General features: G+C 42.3%; 3 protein-coding genes across 5 annotated transcripts; 2 read left to right on the top strand and 1 right to left on the bottom strand.

Annotated features, from left to right (window-relative positions):
* The first annotated feature begins 201 nt into the window (after positions 1-201).
* Positions 202-16,070, top strand: dnajb4 (DnaJ heat shock protein family (Hsp40) member B4). Of its 3 annotated transcripts, XM_037458549.2 has the most exons (7): positions 208-823; positions 1,974-2,557; positions 12,480-12,665; positions 13,523-13,703; positions 13,996-14,108; positions 14,550-14,631; positions 14,908-15,943. In XM_037458549.2, the coding sequence occupies exons 1-7, from the start codon at positions 613-615 to the stop codon at positions 15,057-15,059; spliced, it is 1,509 nt and encodes a 502-aa protein (XP_037314446.2). In that variant the 5' UTR covers positions 208-612; the 3' UTR covers positions 15,060-15,943. The 3 variants fall into 3 exon arrangements, with proteins under 3 accessions (XP_037314447.2, XP_037314446.2, XP_037314448.1); XM_037458551.2 differs by lacking the exons at positions 208-823; positions 1,974-2,557 and adding an exon at positions 6,454-7,085 and having other exon boundaries at positions 14,908-16,070; XM_037458550.2 differs by lacking the exons at positions 12,480-12,665; positions 13,523-13,703; positions 13,996-14,108; positions 14,550-14,631; positions 14,908-15,943 and adding an exon at positions 3,802-6,001 and having other exon boundaries at positions 202-823.
* txndc12 (thioredoxin domain containing 12 (endoplasmic reticulum)) lies at positions 16,059-19,522 on the bottom strand. The gene is made up of 7 exons (XM_037458553.2): positions 19,354-19,522; positions 18,426-18,486; positions 18,167-18,219; positions 17,601-17,674; positions 17,420-17,489; positions 16,956-17,039; positions 16,059-16,842 (listed from the first exon to the last, which is right to left on the bottom strand). The coding sequence occupies exons 1-7, from the start codon at positions 19,451-19,453 to the stop codon at positions 16,763-16,765; spliced, it is 522 nt and encodes a 173-aa protein (XP_037314450.2). The 5' UTR covers positions 19,454-19,522; the 3' UTR covers positions 16,059-16,762.
* Positions 19,523-19,898: 376 nt separating this feature from the next.
* LOC119209820 (transcription factor BTF3 homolog 4-like) lies at positions 19,899-23,577 on the top strand. The gene is made up of 6 exons (XM_037459411.2): positions 19,899-20,020; positions 20,547-20,606; positions 21,464-21,577; positions 22,160-22,361; positions 22,763-22,825; positions 23,112-23,577. Exons 2-6 carry the CDS (start codon positions 20,553-20,555, stop codon positions 23,156-23,158), a joined length of 480 nt encoding a protein of 159 aa, XP_037315308.1. The 5' UTR covers positions 19,899-20,020; positions 20,547-20,552; the 3' UTR covers positions 23,159-23,577.
* The last annotated feature ends 1,016 nt before the right edge of the window (positions 23,578-24,593 follow it).

Here is a 24,593-nt window from a genome sequence, read left to right as displayed (position 1 = left end):
TAAATAGTAAAAAAATATGTTAAATAAAACAACAAATACATAAAATAATATGGAAATTAATTTATACTAAATCAAGTGTTTGTAAATATATTTTTAAACTATTCCTGTAATTGTCTATGTTGGTGTATGTTAATTTAGCATACTAACCTGAAAATGTAAAATTTAAGGATTTTTTGTTGTTGTTGCTGCTACTACGCCCATGGCACCATGCAAACGGCCCGGAAAGGCCCGTTTATCCCACTGACAGCTCGTCGTGACAAACAAGCCGACACCGGAACCAGAATCCCTTCCTGCGTTGGGCTTGACGCTGGTGCTGTGAATGCAGGGGGAGGTGGGCGCTGTGTCTATTTAAAGAGGACCATCCAGTCCCGGATAAATAGCAGAGGGTCCACGGCGTTGACTAACAGCCTCCGAATGGTTTTCCTCCTGCACTGTTTGATAAGCGGCTTCTCGTCGTATCTGAGCCCAGACTGAGGAGGCTTCTCTCCGGGGACAACGTGCCGTCGACCATCGGCCCGGCACCTCTCATCGATCGAGTCTCCATCCTTTAATTAAAGAAGAAGAAAAAAAAAATCTCTCTCTATATTTATATATCGTCATACGTGGGAAATAATGGGCAAAGATTATTATAAGACGTTGGGTATCTCTAAAGGAGCCACGGACGAGGACATTAAGAAAGCTTATAGAAAACAAGCGTTGAAATGGCACCCCGATAAAAACAAGTCTGCAGCCGCCGAGGACAGATTTAAGGAGATCGCTGAAGCGTACGAAGTCCTTAGTGATCCGAAGAAAAGAGAAGTTTATGATCAGTACGGAGAAGAAGGTAATGTTTTATTTTCCTTCTTGAATTGCATTGAATTACATCGCGTGGTTATGTGTGACGTTTTTGTAATTCACCGTAAATATACCGTTTATAAAGGCGTTATAAAGCCCGGATGGTTGGATGTAAAACACAGCCGGGCTTTAATTCAAGTCGAACACTGTGACCAAGTTTCAGGAAACAGCTGTTCGGCAGATCACAGGCCTGCAGTCCTGTGTATTTTAATATGAGGATTATCTATGACACTATATCTGCAGTTATAAGCCTCTGTTATAAGAATGGCCTGTCATCAGTTCCACCTCAGGCTATTCTTCAAAATGGGTCTCCCAGTTAAGAAAAACTCATTTGTTATGACATCGAAGTCTTTATGTGGAGGATGTCTTGCCCACGATGCAGTATCTGAACAGATGGTCATATACGCATGTTTGAGAGGGAAAATAAATAAATATAAACTGAAAGGGAGCATACCAAGATAACCCTATTTTAACCATTTAATGTAACAAATGGTCTAAATATGATCAGTTAAGGGCCAGTAAAGGTAAAGAAGCCACATGTTTGCCAGTGACGTCTCCTTTAAACGCTTCTTCAAGTCATCTAACAAACATATGTGTGCTTTTTTTGGTCATAATATGAAAGTGCCGTTGATGGTTGTTGGAAAAATTGGAATATCTTGATCAGGTATTGGTACAAATGGATTCAGATGGTCATCATGATATAGATTTTGATATCTCAACACAGGCCTGAGGCTATACCTCTGTAAACCGACCATCATTTTCTTGGAGGAGCAAATAATCTGCCGTTTGTTTTGGTTAAATTGGCTCTAACACATCTACATCACAATTACTGCAAAGAATTCTCATCGCATTGTCCCAGAGGCTCATGGGGACATCTACAAAAGTGTTCCTTTTGTCTGGCCAATTCAAATTCAAATACCCAAACATGCTCTATTCTCAGTAACGCACTTTTATTTGAAAAATGGATCAGTTGATTATTGTTCTCTTGATACACAAACTGTATTGAAAGTAGATTTGGTCATTTCATGGTTGGTATTAAAGGAGGTCAGTATTGGGCCTGATATCCGGGGGATGGGACGGTCAAAGTGAAGTCTGTCCGAGTGTCAATGTCAGTGATCTTCATCTCCGTCACCCATCAGGTCTCAAGGGAGGAAACGGCCCCTCTGGCGACGGGCCGGGCAGCGCCTTCACCTACACCTTCCATGGGGACCCTCACGCCACCTTCGCCACTTTCTTCGGCGGTTCCAACCCCTTCGAGATGTTCTTCGGGCGGAAAGCCAACGGCCGAGACGACGACGACATGGAGGTGGACGGAAACGACCCCTTCGGCTCCTTCACCAACTTCAACATGAACGGGTTCCCCCGGGACGGGCACGCCGGCCCCGGAGGGCAGCAGCAGCGCCGGAAGCAGGACCCGGCCATCATCCACGAACTGAGGGTCACCCTGGAGGAGGTCTTCCACGGCTGCACCAAGAAGCTGAAAATCTCTCGCAAAAGGCTGAATCCGGACGGCAGGACCACGCGCAATGAGGACAAGATACTCACCATCGAGATCAAGCGGGGGTGGAAGGAGGGAACCAAAATCACGTTCCCGCGGGAGGGAGACGAGTCCCCCAATACCATTCCGGCGGACATTGTGTTCGTCATCAAGGACAAGCCGCACCCTCACTTTAGGCGGGAGGGCTCGAACATTGTGTATCCTGTGCGCGTGAGCTTACGACAGGTGAGGCATTTTCTTTTTTTTAAGCACACTTATGACTGGGTGTTCTAGTATTAATAGAGTCTGATAGAGGGATTAGTCACACACACACACACACACACAGGGGGGGTTTGGAAAAAGCTGATATTTACTTTCGAGTGCTGCCGAAAGCTCTGATACTCGAAAAGAAAAAAGCCTGGTCTCAATCACAAAAGCCGTGGGAATTGGTCGGTTTTCCCACGAAGGTAGCGGCTACCTGAATGAGCATAGTAATGAACACACGCACACTGTGGGCACTTATGCAATCTTGATGAACATCGAGAAATAGGTGCACAGAGAGGTGGCGGCCGCCCACGTGCCCACATTACAAGATGTGCTTGCATGGTTCCTCCTACTCTCTTTAACACTCTGAGATCTCACTGCTTCATCTCGGAGTATGTGTCCAATCAATAAAAAAACGCAGCATTCGCCTTAAATGTCTCCTCAAACATGGGAAAAGAGAACGATTGTGTATCAGCCTGAAGTGGCATTCCTGTATCCTGTCTCAAGGAACACCTAGTGGTTTATTATAGAACTGTGGAAGAAGCATCTGACAGTATCTGAAAGGTTGTTTAAGTCCACTTCAACTCTGTGAATAGAAAAATTACAACCATGTGTTATCATGTGATGGTAACTGAACAAACTTCATTGACTAATGAAGACTGTTGGTGAGGTTTTGGTGACAATAGTCGTATAATTTGTTTAAAATCTCTTATAATGGTCCAGTGTGGCCCTTTCACTCTGAACTAAGAACTGCAGATACACAGGAGTCTCTTTGAAGAAACTATTTTGCCAATAATGTTAAAATATTTTAGCATTAGTGTTTCCTTCTCTGTTAACCTTTAGCAGGATTGTATTGTGGTGACATGAACATTGTTCCTACAGCAAGCGCTGCCAAGTGACGAGCCATTATTAGTGGGCCCGGAATAAAACTGACAAAACTACCGCCGCTTTTATTTGACACGTTGGTGTCTTTGCCGTCAGCTGCTTTGATTATCAGGACGATGACAGAATATATATATATATATATATATGGAATAAATTGCGACCAGAATCTGTCCAAATCCTTTTACGTTAATTATACCATATATTAATCATGTGTGATTTACACTGTAGATCACATATGGTCACATCCGGCCGGGGTTTGACACCCCTGCTGCAGATCATCTGTTCGGACGCCACTCTCCTGATTTTCACTCTTGACTTTTATCTTCCAATGTCTTTCTCAGTCGTTGTGCGGATGCTCGGTTACCGTGTCGACGATAGACGGGCAGACGTGCAACATGAAGATCACAGATGTCGTCAAGCCGGCCATGAGAAAGACTGTCGCAGGACAGGGCCTCCCCTTACCCAAAAACCCAGAGCAGAGAGGAGACCTGGTGGTGGAGTTTGACGTTAACTTTCCTGAGGCGTTGCCCGGCAACGCCAAGGACGTCCTGAAACGACATTTACCTGCTTAGGACGAACGGCACAGACTGAGCGACGGCAGATAACAGCATGACAGCGCCTGCCCTTGTAACACACACACACACACACACACACACTCACATACAAGGACGGCTCTTACACTTGACAGATGGACCCCTAGGACGAATGTGCAATTATTTCTAAGCTATATGGTGTTTTTATAAACGCCATGCATGCTGCCAAGTTGATATGTACGTGCAAGACTGTTTGGGTTGTCGATATCTGAAAGAAACACATTTCATTTCATCTTTCTGTCTGCTGGAAATTTTTGGTAGTTAGTAAGTATACATTTGCCTAAAAAGAAAAATCCCAGTGATGCTGGGAAATATTGCAGTGCCAAAAAGTACATGTTTTTGCTCTCATTTAGATCTGACAGGCTTTTCAGTATTTATTTTGTCATGTAGAGAGAAGAGCCTTGATTTTAGGAGGCCGTCTTGAAATCCTCGTACAGTTTGTTCCAGAGGGAAGTGGTTGAATGAACTGGCTCGTTATGAGTGCATTTTTAGAAAAACGTGTAAGAAGATTGAATTTAAAAATAAATATTTCCACGTTTCCAAGTGATCTCAAGCCGTTTCAGTTATCGGGAGGCATCTTGAACCCTCCTCCATTAATTATACAGACAATAGTCCCTTTTAAAACAGTAAATGCAGCGTAGGTCTATTTATAGTCAGTGAACATTCTGCTTTTAGCAAAACCGCACAAAGAGAGCCTCTGGAAATGGTTCCTCAAAGTAATATTTCATAGTCAAATATGTATATTTTGTTGTTGTAAAACTTCAGTCATTTTTCTGATGTGAAATTAAAAATACGTTGACTGAGATTAATACTTACTAATGACAAAACTATGAGTGTGTAAAAATAGCTGCCTGGTCTCAGCTGCTGGCTATCAGTTGCCCACACAGAGGCCTTCACTGCACATTTTCCCACAAGGGGACGCCACATCACTCGTCATGGCGGCTCCAGGCTTTTGGGCCCACAGAGACGGGATCCCTGCCGGACATAGAGGGACACTTAGCTGCTGACATCTGTGCTCATGAGTTTGAAGCTCAAAGCCAGACACAAGCTGCTATTAAATGGATGTAACATTGTATCTTTACATTTGAGCTCATAGGCAAGTATCATGTTATTTTTAATCTACCTGTAGCTTGTAAGAAAAAAAGATGGAGTCCTCTTAGTGCACAACATGTTCTTTTTGCAAGCACAGACTTGCACGAAACGGCACCCCGGGCTCTATAATGACTTGCATGCACATAGAGATGTGTGAGAGACGCGTGCAAAGGCTGAGTAACTGTTATCCAGGCAGAGTGGAGAAACACCTTCCTCTCAATGTTAGCCTAAGACCAAGCGTTGTGGCATTAAATTGTGTTATCTAAAATAAAAGAATGGGAGAAGGGAGAAAAAAAACATTTATGTCACAGAATATCTGAATTGACAGAATATCAGTTTGCACACTTTTCTGTGTACAATAACTCAGTCATATTTTATTTATAGCAAGTTTGGGAAAACTGAACATTTATGAACTGAAGTAGCTCCCTTATTATAAAATTGTATATTTTTGAAAATACCATTACATCAAATTCTGTTCAATTGTTTATGTGGACAATGTTTTATGATATTTCTGCATATCCAAAGCAGTAATACTAATAAAACAGATATACTTAAACCCTCAGATGGATTTTTTAAGTACATTAAGCTGCTAATGCATAATGTTTGATCATTTTACTGAAAATGTATCATAAATGGAAGATTACTACTTTTATAGGAGTATTTTCAGAGAGTGGTAGTACTTTTAGTATCTAAATACATCTTTCAATCAGTTTCAATTTGTAGCTACTGCATTTAAAAAGTGATTCCTGTGTGTAGTTCTTGTGAAAGAAATACTAAAGGTTTTACGTTAGTAAAAATTGTAACACCACAGTGTAAAAATAATCTGTTACAAGTCCTCCATTAAAAACATAATCAAATAAAAGCACCAACGTTTCACTGTTTCAATTTACATATACACTTAAAGTAACATAATTATAAGTAATATTTTCATAATGTCCGATTTTGAATATATATCATTATATTAAATATATTACAATTTTATTTTATGATGTTTTAATGTGTAACTCACTTGTGCCTTGGTGATAATGATGGACTTTATATACTGCTTATAAGCCTAACCAACACTAACTCATAATAACAAGTGTATTACATCCATCTGAATGTAATACACTCATCTGAATCTGCTTAGTAATTAAAACGAAATCAAAACTTTGATTTCAGACCTACTGTAACTTACAAATTCGAAGGACTTGTTTGCTCAACACACCTGAGTAATTGTTTTCAAGTGAGCGCAGGTGCACCGGGTCAGAGCCCGGGTTCGTCCCACTGCGCCTGCGCGGCGCTGATAGACAGACTCGCTATTGTTAGCCGCGCGGACAGGAGCAGCCAGCAGGTTGTGTCAGAGTTTATCCCGCACTCACCACAACCTACCTGTTGAATATTCACACCGTTCATTTCGCAGGCGAGGTCCGAGCCTGTGTCGATGAACACATCCAAGCTGTGAGGCAGGTTGATGAAAAGGAAAAGTCTGTCGCGGAAGGAAGGAAAACGTTGAGGAAAAGCTGGGACGAAAGAAGGAAGTAAATAAGGAGAACGCGACCGCTGGGTTTAGAACTCAACAGGTTGGCCACTTCAATGTTCTAACTGCGGCTCGGAATTTTTAAAACTCCCAACGAAACGTCGAAAAAACACAGCGCAAACAACACCAACAACAACAACGAAAAATGCCGTTGGGACCATGGAGGAAGAAAAACAAATCGAAGGAACATTTGGTGGAGAACGAGGAGGTCGGCGGCGGACACGCAGGTTCCGCGGGCAGCTTAGCTAAGTCCGGCGTGAACGGAGCGGGACTGCCGCCCCCGCCCGCCAACCTGCGGCCCAAATTGGTCTTTCACACGCAGCTGGCACACGGAAGCCCCACCGGCCGGATCGAGGGATTCGGCAACGTGAAGGAGTTATACGGGAAGATAGCAGAAGCCTTTAATATAAGTCCACCTGAGGTAAGAGCTCACCTGTTGCTACGTGAGGATTAACACGGCAACGAAGCTAACGCGTGATTTAGTGCTGCGTTCAAGTGCCCAACACAAAGTAATGAAGTATTCCCTCTTGTATTAAAGTTGTACGCTCAACTAGATTTATGTACAATTTTTTGTACATAAATCTAAAAGTAGTTGTATTTACATGTACAACTTTATTCCCAGCTATATTACAAAGCCAATTGTTGTTGCCTTCCTATACATTTATTTATGACCATGATCAGTTTCGAACATCCTTATGATAATGTGATGGATTAATTTAGTCCATAGTTAAATATTTACCTCTTACAAACAAACCAACAAACCCCAATCGGACAAGGAGCTCCGTGTGATATAACATGTTTGAGGCTCTAAGAGGGCAATTGTTTAAAAAACTAAAGAATGAGAATGAATGAATGCAGATTTGTGCAATTGAAGACAACTGCAATAGATTTATTTTTATTTGGGAGAGCCTGTATACTACATTTTGTGGAGTGTTTTGGCAGTTTGGTTATTAGTGCTATTTTTGCTTCAGTGAAGAATACGCCATTTCAAGCTGAATACTTTCAGTAAAGGTTTTGTAAGTGGCGTTTCATCGAGTTTGGTCCTAGTGGTGGCCATTAGAAATCAGCTTTGTGTTGTGTCAGAGCTAGGTGGTGTTTGTAAAGGCACGCCCCACCAGCCTGTACACCTTCAACCCTGCAATATTGAGATTTCGATTTGTGTCTTATCTTGATTATGACGTCACTAGAAACCTGACAAATGACCTTCAAAACATGAGAAAGCTGAGTGTCTACAAACGGCTATTGAAAACAAACGCAGGTTCTGTGTCCTCTTTCTAAGCCCAGTCTGCTCAAGCTCTTGTTTTCTAAGGGAAAGCGTGAGTGGCATGTTTGGCTTTTGTCAGCCTGAAATGAGACTCGGGATAGGCCTGCGGAGCAGCTTGTTATCAGCCACGTGTGCTGTAAGAGCCGCAGACACAAACTTCCTCCCCCCTCGTGAAGCTCAGAGACGCAGTCGCTTTATTCAACAAGTGAAATAATTGGAAAGGAATTTGTTTCTGTGGCATTGGTGCACAGTGAACCAGAAACTGCCCAACTTCACAAATAGATGGACACGTGATGAGTGGTGGGATGCTATCCTGAAACTCGGCACAGTCTTTCAGTCTTTCAAAGGAGACTCACAGCGATGCAGCCCTTCTCTTTTTATTGGACACCAGCCTATTTGTCTTTGAGTATTAGTTCCATCTTGTCAATCAGTGACACGCATTCATCTGTCTCGACTTGTTTTAGTGCTTAAGGATTTTCCCAACAACAAGCACAGGTACTAAAACAGAGCCAAAGCGATTTGGTGTTTTAACTGATTTCCAGCAGCTAGTGTGGGAACCTGATCCCAAAGTTCCTCCTCTGTTAATGGATCGACTGTACCGGGGTCAGTGAAGAATCTCAAGTGTTTGTTTCTCTAGTTGCCACATCTATATAAAAAAATAAGGTCGTAGATAGAATAAAACTTGCCAAGCAGGTAAAAATAACAACCCAAATTGCAACCTATCGGTCCCTCCCGTGAACCAGTTTTGTCACATTGGGATTCTTCGAGTGTGGAAGGTATGTGTGACTCTGGTCTATTCAGAAATTTGGCATAGATAGTTACCCATGGACACAGGAAGTCCCTGGCGTCCGGCTCGGCGGGCGTCGCTTGGAATCGAACCAGATAACTCGCCCCGGTAACGGCCACGGGCGTCCCACAGGATCCGTGCATGCTCCACCCATGGCCTCCTCCCTCCATAAACACCACCAAACCCCTCTCTGCCCCACAGGACGGATGTAATCAGCAGTGTCCGATGACTTTGAAACCTCCATAAGTTTAAGTGGTTTGGTTTATTTCAATAGCTTCAACCTTTTGGATTTAAGATTCCTTGAAAATGCCTGGAAGCCGTTCTTACATAACAGTAATCAAAGCATTTTCTCTCTGACTTTACAAGAACCATGCTAATTTATTATTCAATACTATAATTAGTTGCTTTCAATGGAATCATATTGTGTTTTTACATCCTCAAATTAGTTTAAAAAAAAAGATCGATCTCCCTTAAATCGAACTATTCTCAATGTAATTACTATGCATTTGTGTTCATGCATGTGAACAGTTGGTGTATAGCTCATAATATTTCTCCCTCGTACATTGTTTTTTTACTTAAGTTCTTGATTACATGAGAAAATGCTTTTTATTGAACAGGAAACACATGTGATATCGTCACAGCGTTTTGATTGAACTTTAAGTTAAGGGTAATGGGCCGATTTGTTGCCTTAATGTAACAATGGAAAATATCTTTTCTTAATATCTTAAGGATGTCCGCTGTGCAAACACAAATCATTAACACCCCACAATGGGCTGCTTTACTGTTTTGCACAACACTGAAATTAACTGCGGTATAAAATAGTTGCTCTCCAGAGACCATAGACCGTTGCTCTGATGTTACTTCAGTGCTTGGCTGAGAACGAATATGAATTATGTAATGAACAACAGTTTTGTCTTTTTGCTCATTACTTTTAGTGGTCCATATTTCTTGTATCACATTATGTTAAACACATATTACATTCCAAATATAACTGCATACAAACAAAAAGTAAATTCTTTACAGAGTAGATGTTCTGTTTAATCTCAGCCAGCAAGGCACCTATGTAGTTCAATAAAGACAGATCCTTTATGTGCTCTGGTCAAAGTCTGGTTATTGGACCTCCAGCTGTAGAGTTTGAGGTGTGTCTCTGCCACTGACCTCACCTCATGTCCACCTGCACACCAGAAACTCGGCCATTTGCCTACAATTTGAATATCTGGGTTTCCGTCCTGTGACAAACTCGCGCCTCTTTTCTCTTATTTCTTTTGCTGGTCTGCAGGTGGTTGTAATTAAAACTGCAACAATAAACGTGTAGTTGAATAAATGACTCCAGACGAACTGGGCATTAGGTAAAGGTAGAATTGAGGACTGCTTCTCAGGTGTTCAGAAATTATCATTAAATCAGGGTGGTAGGATTTTTTTAAACAACAAAGAAAATACCAGTATGTCCACTTAGGTAAATGATTACAGCGTCTTAAGCGCTGATGAATGTGATATCGTGCTGAAAACACGGCCACACAGCCAACATCAGCATTCTGTTAACGACTAAAATCACCTGACGCCGAAAGTCATTATTCCTCTGTAAGCATGATATGCTTAATCTTTCTAATCCTCTTTTCTGCCTTTTTTAAAAGATATGTTGAAAAGGCTGTAAATGGACAGCGCTTTAGTATCCAAGGACACTGGTTTCCGTGGTTTCCTGGTTTTTAGTGCATGGAGATCCATTTAACGGCTGTATTCAGCTTCTCTTTAATCAAATCAAGACAACATAAGTGATCTCTTTTGAGAATCTACACGGAGATTTGAAGAAATTCAGTAAATGCTGTACTAGGACAATATCTACTGGACAAATGTCTTATTTTTAGGACTGGGGGACTTGCTGCCCATGTGCTCTCTTCAAAGTTACAAACTCATCGACAAAGTGAAAGGAGTGTTCCCTTTCCTTGACAGACCTGCAATAAATACAGAAAATACCAACATATTAAAATCACAACATAGACAATCCAGTCCTCGTAGGCCGTTGGAGAAGGAGAAGCACACAAGGAGTTTAAGGAGCGAGGGTTACACAGTTTATATTACTCTGGTCTGCAGGGGTTCTGTGCTTAAATGATACACCCGAGACTCTCCTTCCAGCTGAATAATGAGGGAATGAGCAACTAAGTGAACATTTGGCCTTTGCAGTGTGACGTGGCGCCGCTGCTCAAAGTCCCGCTCCACTGAGAGCGGACACCACAGCGCGGGACGTGTTCACCTGTACAAATAAGGAAACTAAAACATGAATTGAGCCGCACCCCAAAAAGCACAACACAAAGGGCCTGCGGTTGAGACTAATATTTGATGGCATCAACGGACTAATCTTGTGTGAGCTGAGCGCCGTCGAGGGAACAGAACGTCATGTGTTCCGGCCCCTCCGGAGAAACGCCGCTGAGAGGCTCGCAAGGCCTCCTCCCACCCCCCCCGCCTCCCCCGTGGTTACCGAGGTTCGGGCCCGTGTGTGGCCCGGGGCCAGTGGGAGGTGTAACGGTCGGGTCTGGAGGAGAGGCAGCACTGCGGCTGTGAACGCAGCAGCAGTAGGAGGAGAGAGAGAGAGAGAGAGAGAGAGGAGTGCTAAGTGCTTAATGCGGTCCGCAGCCTTGGTAACCAACCGGGGGGGTGGGCGTCAGCTGCTGTCACTACCACTCACTCTTTTGTAATAGGGAGGGGGGGGGACGCGTTTGTGGAGAAGACCCATCAATTCAGATACAGTACACCCTCCCTTTCCCTCTCCGTACTCTCTTTTTTTTTTTTTGTAACCTTCCTCTAGCGGCCTCCCTCATTATAATCCCATTCTTTTATAGTCCGGTAACCCTAGGCAACACAAGGCCACATTAGCAAATGTGTGAGCAGCGCCGGTTGGTACTCCAAAAGAGGGGTGGGGGGCGGCGGCAAACAGGCTGAAATGAGTCAGGCCTCGCTGCCAGAGCCCGTCTGGTGCATGAGGTTCAACCTCGAGAACGAGTAGTACTCAAATAATCATCAAATCTGATTCTGACGTCTGGAGGGGGATGGGTATCTCTCTCAGCCCAACTTGCACGCTGATAATCTACACATAATAATATGCATATGGTCGTAACCTGAGGAGAGTGAGTTGAGGATGCATAAATGAAACAAAATCATATTAAAAGCCTTTCCTTCGATGGAGTTGGCGCGTGTTAAATGATTCACATCCACCCGTCTCCTCCTCCTGGGTTTCACTGTCCGGCCTCTGGTAAATCAGGCCTCTTAGGGATCGGGTTGCAGGTGTTCACGTTTCCTTCACCCTGTCCTGCCAATACGCGGCGCCCGCAAGGTGTGAAGCCCTATCTTAACATGTCTGGCAAAGGAAGGAAAGGTCATTTTCCCCCATTTTGCTTCATTAAAGTCTCAGCACTCCAAACAGTGACACAACACACACTGTTGACAATGCGGGGGGGGTTAACTGCTTAACTGCATAACATGACTGTTGCAATAAAGACGGAGCCCCCTGAGGATTTCTTTATTAAGCAGTACTCTGTCGTCTTCTCTTAAATTTTATTTTTAATCTTGCTTTTTAGACTGACTATAAATGTGTTTTCTTGATTCTATATAAAATATGTGGACATTTTGTGGGAGTTTTCTTCATAGTCAGGTCTCTTTTGTTTTTGACAAATGATCAATAATAATTGAAGTACTTAAAAAAAAATATTATCTAATATTCAAGTAATAATTGAGTATTTTCTAATCCAGTATATCTGTATTTTGTACAGATTTTGTTCTGCACCCTTAACACCCACAAGATCGACATGGAGAAGCTTCTGGGGGGCCAGATCGGCCTTGAGGATTTTATCTTCGCCCACATTAGAGGGCTCAAGAAGGAGGTGGAGGTTTATAAGTCTGAAGATGCTCTGGGCCTCACCATCACAGACAATGGGGCAGGATATGCTTTCATCAAGGTAAGAAGGAACTGAACTCATCAACATTTTGTTCACCTCTTGGTTTACAGCGGTGTCGATTTACATAGCATACAGAATTAGTATGCCTTTTTTGGGCTTAATTTAATGTCTTGTACTGTCAGTGGTTGCCTTGCAACTTCCTGTATCAAGACATCAAAGTTTGGGAATAAGCATAAGCTGTGTTTATTAGTTGTAAACTCATTTCAAAATAGTTTGTCTGCCAAGGTTCTATAGGTATTGACCCATATGCGGATGCAACACTCCACATACAACAATACCTAATAACATAATGTCAAGTCCCCATGGTGAATTGGTCACATTTGATTGAAGATGCTCTTCATTACCTTCATGGTGCGTCTCTCATCTCTTGAGCATATTTTTTTAAAGCAACTTTAAAGCTGGCTTTCATTGTTGAAATCATAATTCTGCTTGGTATTTATGCCACTGAGGATGCAGGCTGTTAATGAGCTTATTTGGCCTCGGTCAACTTGCGCCACCATAACATGGTGCTCATGTGTGCCATCATGTGATTCCCAAACGGCACTACACCCGACAGTATTTATGACGCACTAAAGCCTCTGGTGTTGTGATGCTGGTGTAGTATTTCAACTTGTATTAGTTCAATGGAGGCATTATTGGAGCCATGAACAAGAGAAAATGGATAATCTTGTATAATGTATAACACAAGAGGCTCCTTCGGTATCATCCAGGATATTTGATCCACACCCACCCTTGGTTTGCGCTCTTGTATTGATCTGTATTTCTGACTCAAGCAAACCTCTCGTGTGGTGTTTCATAAATGCGTGACCTACGTTTCCTTGTCTTTTTAATTGTCTCTAACCTCCTCTGCATGGCAGCGCATCAAAGAGGGCAGCGTCGTGGACGGCGTGAAGGTGATCTCCGTGGGCGACCACGTAGAGTGCATTAACGGACAGAACATCGTGGGCACGAGGCATTACGAGGTGGCCCGCATGCTGAAAGATCTTCCCAGAGACAAGTCCTTCACCCTCAAGCTGGTCGAGCCGATGAAGGCCTTTGGTGAGCGAGACCCAAAATATGCACATCGTTACACAAGTGACAGCGTGCAAGCCGCCACGCACGAGATCATATGTTTAGTGTGTGAATGTGTGTTTAGAAATGCTAAATTACACCTTTGCGGATTGTCTTTCCGGGCTACAAATAGCCTGTAGAAACTATAAGTGGTCTATTTTGATAATGTTCACTTGTGGTTTTCCGTAGCTGAAAACCAAAAGCGTTTGTGCACCAATTGGGGACAAATTGCAAAAACACAAACTTGTGTGTGTGATGCGGTTTCTCTTCTGACTGCCAGAAATGCTCGAGCCGAGGTCAAAGGGCGCTAAACCAGCCAGCGAGAACAAGATCGGCACAGGGAGGGGGACTCTGAGGCTTCGCTCCAAGGGCCCAGCTACTGTAGAGGAGGTGGTAAGTACCTTTTTCGGGCATCCTGCTGAAACCTGGGACTCGACAATTGTTGTGGATGTTCTGTTCTACGGAAGAGCGCTCCCCTTTTGAGACTTTTATGAGGGCCGCTTGGATGAGTCCTTTTTTTTTGTTTTGCTCTTGACATGGTCTCGAATGCTGCTTCTGTTGAAGATTCTCTGATATGACTAAGAGAACAAAACAAACCACCCACTAAAGATGGTACCCGCCTATCCCCACGTTCTCAGTTAATCCATATGTACGATTTGTCAGCGTTGTAGTGAAGTACACCTGACAGGAGGCCAAGTCACGACCATGACCGGTGTGTATATCGAGAATGAGGAAAGACTGATTTGCAAACCTCATGGGAGGTGCTTGGCAAGAGCGAGACGGCTCAAAATACAGGAAAACGGAGGAATTACCTTTTTTTTCTTTTTGTTCTAGCCAACAGAGTTTGAGGAGAAGGCGGTAAAGAAAGTGGACGATCTCCTAGAGAGCTACATGGGCATCAGAGACACTGAACTAGGTGAGTGATTAAAAAGCACAAAAAGGCCATTTTTGTGTCAAGGCTTAAAGAAAGTGGCAAATATCTTGCATTCTAATGAGTCTAAAGTGGCTTCATTAGTTGGCTCTCTGTGACCTCAGTCTCTCTACGGTAGGTTTCAATGCTGGCAAATATTTAATCATTGAAGGATAACAGGACAGGATAAAAAAGAAAATCAGTAACATGACTGTTGGCTTCACGGATGGGGATTAAATCCAAGTTGAAAAAGTGAAATGTCCTGCTCTCCTCCCTCAACAGCCTCCACGATGGTTGAGGTCGGCCGTGACAAGAAGAACCCGGATGAGTTTGCCATGGCGTTGGACGAGACCCTCGGAGACTTCGCCTTCCCCGATGAGTTTGTCTTTGACGTCTGGGGCGCCATTGGAGACGCCAAGCAGGGGAGATTTTAAGTTTGCTCCTGTTCACCTCCACACACACACACACACACACACTCCCACACTACCTCCCTCGACTCATCTTTTTAACATCCTCTGAAACAAACTGGACAAACTTCAATCAGCACAAAGAGGGGTGGATGAAGTTTTCTCATCATCACTTTTAAACTGCTTTTAAACCTCGAGTCAAGTCGGCGTGTAGAGCGATCCATGAAATGCAACGTTTCCAATACGGGACCTCCTCCTGCCTGATGAAGAGCTGGTCATTAATTCATAGTACCTGGTGGTCTAATACACTGGTTATGAAATATTATGTGCGCACCTTAAATTTGAAAATGTATCCGTTTCAATCACACTTCCTTAGCCGTGTCAATTTGAGCGAACGATGTATCGCGCAGCGTTTTATAGATTCTTTTATATGTGAATGTGTTGCTGATTTTTATAGCAGCATCATTGTGTAATTAGTGTACTTGTAATTCTTTTTAATTACCTTGCATTGAAGAAATGTCAGGACTTGGGCCATGTTTACTTGTTTACCATGTTTACTCTACTTTTCTTAACTCATCAGCTGAAGTCCTTTGTCCATCTGTCAAGAGACGCAGCAATACAGAACAGTGGTTTGGATTTTTAAATGCCTTAGCCAAGTTCGGAGAGGCAACATTCCTCTTCTCTCCATCTTTCTTAGTTTGTTGGCATATCCTGAAATTAGGCTTGTTTCCTGTAATTCTTTCTTAAAATCAGATGCTGCAACACATTTATACACCAGTACATTGTACTTTCCTAAATAAGCCATTTTGAAGGCTGTGGTTGGAATGGGGTTAATCGCAAGCATGTCTTAAGTAAATGCTCTCATTAATGTAACTGCACTATTTAAATCACTGTCAAACTGACTTTAAATAGTTAAATGATAGTGTCAACTGTTTGACAAACCATAAGGGATCACTATTGTTGGCTAGACAATAAAACTCAATAATACGGTTACATCTGTGTCATGAATTCATCTGGCTCACAAAATACTTGGTACAACAAACTTTTATTTGCACACTTGTCTGTACATGTATAAAATACATCTAGACACAGAACCAATGTTTCCATCCTTCATTCAGCTTAATGAAGCTGGCAAAAGAAAAGCTTCACTTTGCACCGCAATAAAAACGCAGAAAATGAGGAAAACAATGTAGATAAAGCTAAATTACAATACATTGGCAGCTTAACGATTGGATGGTATGAAGTAGAAAGCCCACAACGTGCATGGAAAATAGATAATCAACATACCGTAGTGGATCTTTGGAAGCACATCACAGCTTCTGGGTTAAAGCGAATTAAGCATTTGACCCCACGGTGGGTTTTGAAAAGATGTGACGCACTTGGGTATTTACTTAAAGTTGGCATTTTCCAGATGTCAAGTTCTCATCCAACAACGGCAGCATATGAAAATGAGTTACCACTGTTGGTCATATCCTCCTCGGTAAGTACAGTACATGTCATTGGATGACAGTAGATTACAAAAATACAGGTGATAAGGGAGTTAGTAGGAGAAAAACAAAACATACAAGACAAAAGGAAAACTCGAGCACCAACCTTAATGGTTTGCTTCAATGAGAGTCTCTCTCACCCCCCCAACCGTCTAGAATCAGTACAGCTTGTGGACGTTTGGGAGAGTAAGCTGACGCTCAGGTGGAGGAAGTGTAGCCCTTGCAGCCTGATGCGCGTCCCGCTCACAGCTCGTCCCCGGTGTGGCCCTGCTTGAAGGCGTCGCCCGTCAGCTTCTCCTGCGCCTCCTTCATGGCGGACACGACTGAGCAGAACGACACGCACCGCGGTTACCGACGGCACGCCCGCCCGCCGTTTGGGGAGACGCTGCATCATGCTGCGACTCTCGGTTAAATAATCTTGAAGGTGGATTTTTACCTTGTTCTGCGCTGCTGTAGAAGTACTTGTAGTTTGGATTCCCATTTTTGTTGGTGATTTCAGGATGGACTTTACCGCTTGGATCTTTTGAGTCAAAAAAAAGATTCTCAGTTTAAATGAATGTTACAATTTAACCATGATTTCATCTTACCAATTTTTATTTGATAATTATTCCCTCAATAAAATGTCCGGGGTTTGGGTAAAAATACTTCCTAAAAGAAAATATCTGAAATATTTCATTCGTTTTTTTCAATGAATCAACATTGTGGCATTAAACTTGAGCTTCAGATAGTTGTGGTATTAAACACCACACATTTACCAATCCTTGACTAGTAGTTAAAAATTCTGATTAAGTTACAACATTTTATGCTACTGAAACGTTGGGAACGGTGTGTTCTTGAGTGAGACAAACGATGTCTTTCCAAAGGAAAGTGTTTACACTTTATGGCTCAATCCCTCCGTACCAAGGAAAAGAATCCGAGGAATGTATCCACCGTCGGGGCTGTAGGCGTCATCCTTTGGCTCCTCCTCATCCTGTTCAAACGACACGTTACTAATCATCAACCAACTAATAACATACCCATTAATGTGGACTGCAAGTTAATTAAACCCTGGGCCAAGTAGTGCCACTCAAACAGTCCTTACCTCGAGGTTGATCATGACAAAGTTGTGTGCAAGTTCAGAGATATCCTTGGACTCTGCAAATTTGGGCTTCAGTGCTGATGTGAAAAGCAACAAAGATACAATTAATTGTCGTGGAATCCCCAAAACAGCCATAGAAACGGCTTTCTGTTTGAAGTCTTTTCCAACTTTACAGAAGGTGATTATGTCCCTGTGATCAATTAATGTACAACATTTAGACATTTTCAGAAAAAGCACAGGTGCGGATGATAAAAGCAACAATGTCCTTCTGGGACACTTGAATACATCAGAGGCGTTATTAGTTACACCTGTTTTTACTACTGTAAGAAGTCCAATGTTCTGCTGTGAATGATGACTTTGGTCATATTCAGCTGTTTGAAGGAGTAACTGTAGCCTGCTGCAGGGCACAAGTCACTTTTACATTTAGGTCATGACCAAGTGGGACCAATAACACCCTTTCAGACAGGGAATGCGTAACATTTCGCTTAACGTGGCACGTTAATAGGTCAGCGACGGGACCGTTCTTAACGCAGGGCCGTCATGGTGAAAGGGAGAGAACGCGGTTTTACCTTTGCAGGCGCCGCACCAGGTCTTGTGGATGATGAGCATGATGGGAAGCCCGCTGTCGATGCAAACACACAAAGACGTCTATTAAGACCATCACTGAACACGGTGCTCTTAAATAACTCGTTGAGTGAACAGCCTCCTCCAGTTATTAGTGCTTGTGTGGGATTTAACATCAAATGCGTCGGGGGGCCAACGGCTGTTCCACAAAAGGCAGCCCATCAAGAGGCGTTTGTAATATTTCCGCTGTCATTGTGAACTCACCTGGCCTCGGCTTCTTTCTTGCCATCATCCAGCGTCCTCCAGTGGATGTTATCTCCAAATCCTGTGGGAAGGGAAATTAACCGATGAGCGAGCCAACGTTGGTATTATAGTTCTACAACAGGGTGGGTCTGCCCTACATACTGTATCAATAGAAGGAAGGTAGACGGGGGGGAAAAATAAAATGGTGGTAATGTAATATCAAGCTCTGCTGCTCTCACCTATAACCTCATATGGAATTAACTCCTAGGTCTATATGCTGGCAGTGAGATAAGAAATGTCATGGGTCTTCAAAATGGCATTAATTCAAGAGCAATGGAGGCAGAGGGAACATTCACGCACAATGTATTGGTAAAGGGATGAAAGCCCTCTGTTTAATATACAGAATGTGTGTCGATAAGTTCACTGATCTCGTACCCATAAAAATCCATTTTTTTTATTTTCAGGCACTGAAGCAACTCTATGCAACTTGTTTTAATAACGTATAAGTGACCCTATTTCCAATTATGACCCTATTTAAGTTACTTCAGGAAATATTAATCAATTTCAAATGGTGTTGAAGCTAGTTCATTCATTTTGAGAACAGCGTGCGTCTATTTTGCAAATCAACTGTTGATTTACAATATGTTACATATTTCATTTATTACGAATGATTGTTGGCATAAAAAAATATTTCAGAACAAATGTAACTTGTGTCTCAGCTCCATTGTAATAATCATTAACCGTCAACGTTTAACGAAAGTACACGTATGCTGCCATTTAGTGATAAAACGTGTAACATTGGAAATAAAAGAGTTAGTTACACTGACGTCCACCTGTCCCGGACACACGCTTTGCGATCCGGGATACTCATACAAAGACAGCCGCGGCGGTGGGGACTTTCTCACTGACGCCTCGGTTTCTGCAAGAACTGAAACAAATATAAACTCACCTTTCCCACTAGCTGCTTCGACGACATTTTGAAAGCACGTCAAAGACAACAAAACGTGCAGGGATGAAAACAAAACGATGTTCACGAGAGACGTTCGCATTTTGACTGTCCTTCTTTCCCTTACAGCTAGAAGCTAATAGCACTTCCTGTTGGTGCTAGAGAGAACCGGACGTTCAACCCGCACATTTCAAAGTAAAAGTCTCGTCGGCTGAAGTTGTGAAGTGTGTGCGTGTATGCGCATGTCCGTGAGTTGCCTGAGCTGTGACTCATTTTCCATGTTCACATGACGTCACATCCTCCCAACCGCGTGCTCCTGGATGTAGCGTCAAACTAGTCAAGTTAAACATTGAAATGTCAGAAATAAAAACGGAAATCAGTGCAAAACAAAGGTTTAATAGTCACGACAAATGTAAAGAAATATATATATTTCATGCAATAACGTAATAAATCCTACTCAAATGTATTAAGACGTATATGATTAGCATTTGACATAAATATATACTATATATAAAGCAAACATGTACTAGTGTGATTTTGTGCGTATTTTATTCTGAAAGTATTGCTAGAAAGTATCTGATATTGCTGCTGTCTTGATACGAGAAAAAGCCGCATCGCTTCAGCGCTAGCACCGTGCCGTTAACAGTTCAACGGGCTGTCCTTTTAAAAGGTAAAACAACATATAAAAAGTAGTTTAATGATTAACATCTCAACCTGTTTGATTAATCACTTAATTTAAGTTGAAGTTAGGCAATTGCCTTCACAGTACCAAACGGCTAGGTAATGCTAGGGGGCTTATCTTGTCCAGCCACCATGCTAATATTAGCTGAAATAGCAGTCTAGCTAGCGTTGGTTAGCAAACCAACTAGCAACAGCTACATTATACGTTAATGTCATTCTAAAATTGAGTTCCAGATACCTTCATTGATTCTATTTAATTCATGCCAGTCCATTATGATAGTCCTTAGGTCTTCAGTATAACTTTCAGATAATCTGATGTCTGCGAGCTCGATGCTAAAATGTGTGGAGTTGAGGATTATTATAACATTAGCTGTGGTTGCCTGACTCGTGTTGTGCTCATTAGACTTCAACAAGTAACATTGACCACACGTGCAGTGTACACTGACATGTATGCTGTATATCTAACCTATTATTTTAACTTCCACATTCAATTGTTTGTTTTCATTCACTAACAGACCACTATGAATCAAGAAAAGCTCGCCAAACTTCAGGCTCAAGTGCGGATAGGTGGAAAGGTAAAGTATACTAACCGTCCTATTTTTAGAACCTGCACTACTGTTAAATCTCTTGTACTCTGTTGACAAATAACCAGTATAGAAGTCTGTGCTTTGAGATTTGTAATCGCCTCAGTTGTTGATCATTTTAAGGAGTGTGATGGCATTCAGCACCTGCCACAGTTTTCCTCCTGACCTCAGCATTCCCTTTATGGGGGAGAGATCTGCTCCGTCCATCTGTGGCCTCTGTGGCTTTGTACAAATGCATTTTGAGGTCTTCAGCCGCCCACTAGGTGGCGTGGTTCTTTTTTTTTGTCACAGCCCTTGTGTCCTTTTCCAGATTACAATATATTGACATTCTCAAATACAAAGTACATTTACTTAATTTGCATTTTACCTGAAGTACCCAGAAGATTTCATACATTTTTTTACAATTATACTTAAAATTGTATGAAATTGAAATCTAGGATTAAGATATTACGTGTGTAGTGTAATCCCATTTGTTGGCTCAAAAGAATTGTATTAAAGGAAAAATTCAGGTTTTTTTTAAAATGATTGATTGGACCTTTTAGACTACAAAAAGGGGGAAACGTCAGTGAATGAGGCACTTTGTACATTGACAAGATGTTGCTTGGACCTTTAGTTGATCAGTTCTTTGTTGGCACTATTTAGCTTACTAATGCTAAAGAAATACTTGAATTGAAGAAGTGTTTCTTTAAAGGCTTCCCCAGAGAGGTTATCTAGACACAAGCAAATTAGGTGTCAAAGATGGGAAGGAAAAGTGTTTTCAAACATGAATTTAAGAATCAAATCATCATTGGTCTTGACAGGTAGCTATTTGATCCTTTTTTAGGCATTCACACCTGTTCTTTTCTCAGGGGACGGCCCGTAGGAAGAAAAAGGTTGTTCACAAGACGGCAACAGCTGATGATAAAAAACTCCAGGGCTCGCTGAAGAAACTGGCAGTGAACAACATCGCAGGGATAGAAGAGGTGAGCTATCAGTAAAGCTAATGTCAGCATTTCATCAGAGCAGCTCTCTTCTGATATGTAAAAATAAGACGGTGAGAGCCTTTTATATTAAAAAAAAGCGCACTCCCATCATGTCGTCTCATTTATATTTAGAGTGCTTTTATCCAACCGGCTTCCACAAAGTGATTCAGATAAATCAAAGCTCGAAAAACGGGTACAACCTGAAGCTACAATGCCAGCCTGATGCACACAAGTCATTAAGTCTCCTTCAGTCATATTTAAGCTCAATTTACCTTTTTGTATTTTACTATTATTGATTAAACGGACACCTGCTGTAAACCAATTTAGTACACTTTCTACCTATTTTAGTTTTTTACTACCCATTGAGGGTCATCCCAGGCTACAAAATTAAAGTAATGGCTACATACGTAGTAGACTGAGTTTTGTGTAATTTACCCCTTTTTTCAGTTGAATATTATGTCACTCAGTGAATCACTTTGACACAAGTGTCTTTGTTACTTCTGACCCAATACGTTGGCCATGCAGAATCTTGTGACGGATTAATTTAGCTCCCGCTCTGACCGCGTGGCCTCTTCTCCTCAGGTGAACATGATCAAAGACGACGGCACGGTCATCCACTTCAACAACCCCAAAGTGCAGGCGTCTCTGTCCGCCAACACCTTCGCCATCACGGGCAACGTTGAGACCAAGCAGCTGACGGAGATGCTGCCGGGCATCCTAAGCCAACTGGGAGCCGACAGCCTCAGCAGCCTGCGCAAGCTGGCGGAGCAGTTCCCACGGCAATGTGAGCGCATCCACGTCGGGTTCTCCCCGTGCTCGTTTGAGATCGGGAACGTGCTTATGCGTTTTTAGGGTCCCCCTTTTATGCGTTATCGGAGGAGGCCGAAGGCTGCTGCGGGGAGAAAGAGTACCGCCTTCTATCCACAGCACAGGCGTCCATGAGTCGGACATTAAAGGCAGCTGTTCATGGTTCGAATGAAATGGAAATGTGATTTGTAGATTATTACATTAGGAGAATTTTTAAATGCCAATTTTTCTCTTTCTGTATAATTAGTTACTATTACAGTTGCCAGGTTCCCTGTTTTAGCAAAACACATTTTTATAATAGTAATTTGGCATAGACACTAAATCTGCAGTAATTATAACGGGTTTTGGGCAATAATTACTTGTTTTTGTATTTTGCAGCAATGGACATGAAGGCAGTCAAGGAGGTAATTGAAGAAGAGGAGGAGGATGATGATGTTCCAGGTATTGATGCAAACTTTTTTATTTACCGACAGCTTTTTGAACTGTTCACTTATTGTACAACAGTGTTTTCTTTTTACAACACCTCTGATTATTGTTTGTTTCCAAAATGACACTACATCTGTTACCGTTTTACCGTTTTGGTCTTCAAAAAAAGGACTTCAATTCAGTTTGTTGCCATGTTTTTACGTGGTTTATATCAACGATTCAGTTTGTGGAATGTTAACCCTGAGACTCCCAAATGGAGTGTGAAACAACTCTGATGCACCTGCTCCCTTCTGTCTTGCAGATCTTGTGGAGAACTTTGATGAAGCCTCAAAGAACGAAGCAAACTGAGGAAACTTTTTTTCTTTTCTTTTTTGCCCGCCTCAACAGTTTTATTTTTTTTACCTCATGGACTCACGGAGGGCATTTCCCTTTTGTGGAGACACGGTTGTTAAAGGTGTGATGGCATCATCATAATTTCCTGGAGACGCAAACCGCTGCAGTTTAGCCTGCCGCAGCAGCACAACAACAACATGCAGATGCAGTAGATTTTCCTTTCATAAGGCTGTGATATTGTGCACTCCTCGAGGAAGCGAGGATCCGCACGACTCTCTGCACCCAGATGACTCCAACTGCTTTAGATATAGACTTTCCTCGTATTCAGACGTGGCTAGTATTTAAGAGATTGTTTATGAAATTACAACTAAAGTGAATTCTTCTTTAGTTATAGCAGTGATTATGAATTTAATAAAACCTTTTTGGGCTATTAATGCATCGCGTTATTACTCGACTTTTGAGAGTGTTTTTTTTGTCCAGAGTTGTCTGCTCGATACCAGACAATGATGCATTAGAGTATTACATTACCCTAGGTGTCTGCTTGGAGAAGTGGTGTTAGACGTCTGAGTGTTGGTGTGCGTGCGTGTAAATATATTTATATAAGAACAGATGATTATTAAGTCGCAAACAGATTTATTTTTACACCTTTTAATTCATAGATAATGCAAAACAAAAATGAGAACTTCTTAGTATTGGTTTGATACATTTGCTCTTTGGTGGTGTTTCTAGATCCAACTATGAGAATGGTCAATCAATTCAAGTATTCAGTTAAGGTAAAATAATGTAGAAGTCCTTCATTCAAAACTGGACTTAAAAACAATATTTTTAGCAGATTGTATTTATCTAAAGTTTACAAATGGAAAGTGATTTGTGTTCAGTGCATTGCCTCCCATTATTAATGTATTCTTCCCTTCCATATTACTGACAAATAATAAGTAAGCAGTAAGTATTGATCCATCGCCTTGCACATTAAATCCTACGCAACTACAGCTGTCAATAAACATAGTTCGGTAAAAACTTAGGATTGTAAGTAAGGATTGATTAAAAAAACAAAACACATCCCGTTTCATCGATCCCGTCTGACGCGCCTCTGCTGCATCGTACTGATCGATGGGCCGCTGCTCTCCGGCTCTGCACAGCCGGAGAGGTCCTACAAGGTTACCGGGGATGAATGGGCCATCTTGTCGTGGGGTGTGGGTGAGTGGAGGGGAGGGGTGGTGTTAGCTGCGGACCCGCCCCGGGGCTCAGGACACCAGCTTCAGCCTAGTTTGAGCTAAAATGTCCTTTCCGCTGCGGCTGGACCACACAGTGGAGCAGCTGGATGGAGCTCAACCGCTTTGGAGGTGCGTCAACTTCCACAGTGAAAGCGCAGTCAGGACCGGAAACTATTACCACTTTTATGGGGATGATTTGATAATGTGTATGTATAAGTCAAAGCCCTTAAAAACAG

Source organism: Pungitius pungitius, chromosome 15 (assembly GCF_949316345.1).
Source record: "Pungitius pungitius chromosome 15, fPunPun2.1, whole genome shotgun sequence".
Lineage (NCBI taxonomy): Eukaryota > Metazoa > Chordata > Actinopteri > Perciformes > Gasterosteidae > Pungitius > Pungitius pungitius.
This window is presented reverse-complemented; position numbering and strand designations above follow the sequence as displayed.